Here is a 6,114-nt window from a genome sequence, read left to right as displayed (position 1 = left end):
TCCCTGTTCTGCATTAACTGATTCAAATAGTTCGGGTCTGTTTGTCACCAGAAGGTCTAATATGTTATCGCCACGAGTCGGTTTTCTGTTTAACTGCTCAAGGTAGTTTTCAGATAAAGCACTTAAAAATATTTCACTAGATTCTTTGTCCCTGCCACCCGTTATGAACGTCTGAGTCTCCCAGTCTATATCCGGCAAATTAAAATCTCCACCCAGAACTATAACATGGTGGGGAAATCTACTCGAAATATTATCGTCTCTACCTGCTGTATTAATCCTATCAAATGAGAGCCCGATACTGATAAGCAGTACTCAATGATCGTTTGGACGTATGTTTTGTACGCCACTTCTTTCGTGGACGAATCAGTTTCGTTTAATATTGTTAATACGCTTTTTCTATTATAAGGTATACTAGTACACCTGCCACGTGACTTGAAGTGGCTCCAAACGGTTACTCTCAGGTAATTTAAAAGTGCTACATGTTTCCAGAAAGTGATTGTCAACAGTGTAATCGACCAGTAGTGGTTTACACCAATTATATTTAATCGCAGCGTTACCAATCGTCGATGTTCTGCAGGGCCCCCTGCATTTTGTTACAGTCTTCTGCCTTTGCAATGTGGAGCGGAAATCTGTCCTAATTGGCAAAAGAAGTGCACTGCAAACCCCAAACTCACTAAAAATTTCCGGTGATTAAATTTAAAAAAGAAAATGTTGTTTACCCAGTGCCTCTAACTAACCTAGTACGCAATGCCTATTTACTCATGTTTCATATCACACGATGTTTCAAGATGAAATCGTTTTTTTAATTCTCAGAGTAACCAGAAATGCTGCACACAGTAAATCCACACATACAACACATGCAAAATCTATGACAGATGCTGGATTGGACCCGGTGAATCACACTTTATAACAACCCTGTACTGATTCCACTCAGGCCATGGAACCCTGCAGGTTCTGCCCTATGCGCATCGGTACATCTCATATACTACTTGCGATTAAAATTGGTACACTAAGAAGAAATGCAGATGATAGACGGGTATTCATTGTACAAATATATTATACTAGAACTGGCATGTGATTACATTTACACGCAATTTGGGTGCATAGATCCTGAGAAATCAGTTTCGCAGTGCCATTTCTCAACACGACAGTGCTCGTCCACGTGTGGCACGTATCTCTATGAACTGTGTGCATGACGCTGAGGTACTCCAGTGACTGGAAAGGTCCCCAAATCATTCTCCGATAGAAAGTTTGAGGATCAGTTCGGACATGAACTACATCCAAGTGCCAGTTTGTCAGTTTATAGGATATCAGGGGCTAGCTACAATAGTTGTGGGCCACCTTTCGTCAAGAGCGGACTCAATGTCTTTAAGGCATACTTCCCAAGCGAATCAGCACATGTATCGAGGCTACAGGGAGAATAACATCGTAGTGATAAGTGGGCTCAAGTTCTTAATAAATTTGATTCGAACTTGTAGTCACTATCATAAAATCACGTACCCTACCAATCTGTGAATTCTCATTTCGTTTCTTCCTCCACTTCTGCGTGCTTCACTTTTTTTTGTTAAACAGTATATACACTAATGACCATTAAAATTTCAACACCAAGAAGAAATGCAGATGATAAACGGGTATTCATTGGACAAATATATTACTGACATGTGATTATATTTTCACGCAGTTTGAATGCATAGATCCTGAGAAATCAGTACCCAGAACAACCACCTCTGGCCGTAATAACGGCCTCGATCGCCTGGGCATTGAGTCAAACAGAGCTTGGATGGCGTGTACAGGTACAGCTGCCCATGCAGCTTCAACACGATACCACACTTCATTAAAACTAGTGACTGGTGTATTGTGACGAGCCAGTTGCTCGGCCACCATTGACCAGACGTTTCCAATTGGTGAGAGATCTGGAGAATGTGGTGGCCAGGGCAGCAGTCGAAAATTTCCTGTATCTATAAAGGCCCGTACAGGTCCTGCAATATGCGGTCGTGCATTATCCTGCTGAAATGTAGGGTTTCGCAGCGATCAAATGAAGGGTAGAGCCACGGGTCGTAACACATCTGAAATGTAACGTCCACTGTTCAAAGTGCCGTCAATGCGAACAAGAAGTGACGGAGACGTGTAACCAATGGCACCCCATAGCATCACGCCGGGTGATACGCCAGTATGGCGATGACGAATACACGCTTCCAATGTGCGTTCACCGCGATGTCGCCAAACACGGATGCGATCATCACGATGCTGTAAACAGAACCTGGATTCATCCGAAAAATTGACATTTTGCCATTCGTGCACCCAGGTTCGTCGTTGAGTACACCATCGTAGGCGCTCCTGTCTGTGATGCAGCTACAAGGGTAACCGCAGCCATGGTCTCCGAGCTGATAGTCCATGCTGCTACATACGTCGTCGAACTGTTCACGCAGATGTTTGTTGTCTTGCGAACGTCCCCATCTGTTGACTGAGGGATCGAGACGTGGCTGCACTATCCGTTACAGCCATGCGGATAAGATGCCTGTCATCTGGACTGCTAGTGATACGAGGCCGTTGGGATCCAGAAAGGCGTTCCCGTATTACCCCCCTAAACCCTCCGATTCCATATTCTCCTAACAGTCATTGTATCTCGACCATTGCGAGCAGCAATGTCGCGATACGCTACAATCCGACCTTTATCAAAGTCGGAAACGTGATGGTACGCATTTCTCCTCCTTACACGAGGCAACACAACAACGTTTCACCAGGCAACGCCGGTCAACTGCTGTTTGTGTATGAGAAATCGTTTGGAAACTTTCTTCATGTCAGCACGTTGTGGGTGTCGATACCGGCGCCAACCTTGTGTGAATGCTCTGGAAACCTAATCATTTGCATATCATTGCATCTTCTTCCTGTAGGTTAAATTTCGTGTCTGTAGCACGTCATCGTCGTGGTGTAGCAATTTTAATGCCCCGTAGTGTATTAGCATCGTAGTCTGATCTTGCAACGCTTTAAATTAAAGAAAGAAATAAAATTAACCTTCATTTGTATTTGTTCCACATCACTTTTTTCTTCAAGTACTGTAAATTTCCAACTATGAAGCCCCCGTTTGGAATTGATTTCGTGTCACTTCAAATAATGGAGCTTTTCCCGGAGTCCATGTTCCCCGAAAAACGTAAGAACCCACACAGTAGCAGTTAAAAAAGCAGTGCACTAGGGTATGCTTTTTGCTACAGTCCAACCAATGGGAGAGACGCAAACCTGAACAGAGTGAGAATGTCTACAGCTATTATGGGTACTTAATACGTGAAACACTGCATTGTTTATTTCATAATCATTCTTCAGCAATATGGTCTGCCTCCATAGCTGAGTGACAGTCTACCTTCGGCAGGGCAACAGAGCGGACGCATACGTGTTGACTTTGTGCGGCGCGCGAGCTCGCCTTGTTTACATTCTGACCGCCGTTGCTTAAGTGCCCGCTTACCTTGTACGATCCGTGGCGAACCGTTACCGTAAATCAACACTCCGATTTTCTTTCTGCAACGATTATACTCGACCCAAAGCACTCAAGGGGGAACATTTTCTGCGAGAGGCTGTGAAGATCCCGGCGACCGATATTATCGGCATACATTTGTCCATCGTGAGCAGCACGGTCTATGTGAAAATGATTAACGACGCGGCATGCGAATGTATACTACGTGAGACCAAACAGGGGCTCCGCTTCTGTCACGCTGATGGCAATGTGGAGGAGGTAACCGTCGACACGCATGCTTAGGTATGCGAACGATACGCATTTTCGAATTGCCATTCGAATCTTCCTGCTGAGGAAGTCGTCACGGCACTCCGCCCATACGGCACAGTCCATGGCCACAGTGCGGAGAAGTGGACACAGTTTCGGACGTATCCTGTCCTAAACGGGGTCCGGCAGGTCACCATTGATCTTCAAAGCCACGTCCCGTTCTACTTTCAGATCGGCGGATGCCGTGCAATAATTATATACGACGGCCAGCCTCGGACCTGTTCCGGGTGCGGCAAAGAAGGCCACCTTAGATCCGAGTACCTACAACGGCGTATTTCCAGCTGCCGAGGAACCACCCACGTCGCAACCTACGGTGCTACCGGTGATCTATGCCGCTGCTCTAGCTTCTCCTACCGCTTTGCAACGTCGCCCGGTCACCACAAACGACGCCACCAACGAGCCCGACCGGACACCGACGGAGAGCGCCTCGGACGACCCGCCACCTCAGCCGGCCATCGACGCCGCTCCGAAGATGCCGGCGCAACCAGACGCTGCCCCTGACCTCGGAAACACGGTGGAGGTCGACTCGCTCATCGTTCCTACAGCGGCCTTTCCACCAGAACGACGCGACTACCTTCCGTCGTCGGACACGGAGGGTCGCACAAGGAAACAACGTTCTCCGAAACGTCGCAAGCGAAGACGTCGCACCGTTTCCGGCCAAGAGGAGACGTTACAAGTCGAGGAGGACGTAACCGTCGACCAGCACGAGGCCTCAGAACCCGCCACTGCTGACGGAGACGTTACGAGCGCGGAGACATCTGTCGGTGTGCCTACGCCCCGTGCTGACGCAGAACTAATCATGACCGTATCACAGGCGACACTACACCGCGCACGATTACAACATCTTCTGCAGACAAAATGGACGATACACCAGTGGCCGCTTCCGCGGCGTGGCACGAGGAGGAGGTCGAGGAGCAGGACCCGTTACGGGGCGCTGCGCCGTCACGGCCGCACCACTAATCATGCTCTCCCCAGACTCCCCTGCGGACCAGCGGGATAACGTTCCGCTGCGACGCCCACACCCTTGCGCAGACGGCGGAGTGGACCAGCCTCCAGCAATCCGACACCAGGCCTACCGGATAGCAACCATCAACACCAACAACATCCGTTCCAGGGTGAAAATCCGCCTTATGCAGGAGATGTTCTGGGCTTCTGATATTGATTTCACCCTTCTGCAGGAAGTTCACTTGGCTAGTCTCCTGGATATCAATGGCTATACCTCCCACGCCTCCGCGAGTGATCCTGTGGGCTGCGGAGTGGCCATCCACGTCCGCCACGGGATTTCTGTGACCGATGTCGCCTTCCTTCCATCAGCTCAGGGCATGGCACTCACTGCCATGGGGACACGCATCATTAATGTCTACGCTCCCTCAGGCACCGACCGACGACATGAAAGAGCCCAGTTTCATTCCGAGGAAATCGCTCCCCTGCTTTTAGGGAGTTATGACCATTGCCTACTAGGAGGTGATTGTAACTGCGTTCTGCATCCTAAAGATCAGATTCCCCACTATACTACATGCCAGGAGCTACGTATAGTGGTGCGAGACCTCCTGCGTCACGATACCTGGCAAGTTCAACGCGGCGACCTTTCTGGCCATACCTTTCTTACAAGTCATTCCGCAAGCCGACTAGACAGGGTATATGTCTCACAAACTCTTAGATCTGCGATACGGGGCGCCGAACGCTGGCCGCTGGCCTTTTCCGACCACTGCGCTTACATCTGTACGGTCCTCCTTCCGCCGCAATCAGTACGGCGCAGCCGTGCGCCATGGAAACTCAATACCTCACACTTGCATGACCTGGCGTGTCGCCAACAAGTCACTGAAACGTGGACAGCCTGCGAACGACGCCTTCCCAGCTACCACTCGACATTGGCATGGTGGTTGGACTGCGCCAAGCCGGCGATCCGGAGGACACTGATGAGATACGGGAAGGACATGGCCGACTGGCATCGCACCACTGTTGACTTCTATTATGCGATTCTCCGAGATCTGGATGCTCACCCGCCAACCCCGGACAACCAGTTGGAACGGCAAAGAACTAAGGCGAAGATAACTGCGCTGGCTCGCCGGAAACTGCAAGGGGTCCTGATACGGACGCGGCGCCATGATCACGCGGATTTAGAAATTCCATCCAAGCATGATATAATGTCCGACAAACGAAGGCGTCATCGGCAGATCATCAGCACTCTGGTCACGCCTCATGGAACGCAGATGACCACTCAGAATGACATCGTCCACGCATTCGTCGAGCACTACCGTCGTACTTATAGTGATGAAGACGCTGAAACTGCAGGGAACGACTCCTTTTTGTATTGCGTCACGCGCACCCTCCCCCAG

The 6,114-nt window shown here is 49.5% G+C and overlaps 1 protein-coding gene across 1 annotated transcript in view; it reads left to right on the top strand.

Annotated features, from left to right (window-relative positions):
- Window positions 1-3,072: 3,072 nt before the first annotated feature.
- LOC126355415 (5-hydroxytryptamine receptor-like) overlaps window positions 3,073-6,114 on the top strand; it is a 157,602-nt gene continuing 154,560 nt past the window's right edge. Inside the window, exon 1 of the mRNA XM_050005719.1 lies at window positions 3,073-3,151. Coding sequence (XP_049861676.1) covers window positions 3,073-3,151 — 79 coding nt within the window. The remainder of the gene's footprint in view (window positions 3,152-6,114) is intronic.

Source organism: Schistocerca gregaria, chromosome 3 (genome assembly GCF_023897955.1).
Source record: "Schistocerca gregaria isolate iqSchGreg1 chromosome 3, iqSchGreg1.2, whole genome shotgun sequence".
Lineage (NCBI taxonomy): Eukaryota > Metazoa > Arthropoda > Insecta > Orthoptera > Acrididae > Schistocerca > Schistocerca gregaria.
This window is presented reverse-complemented; position numbering and strand designations above follow the sequence as displayed.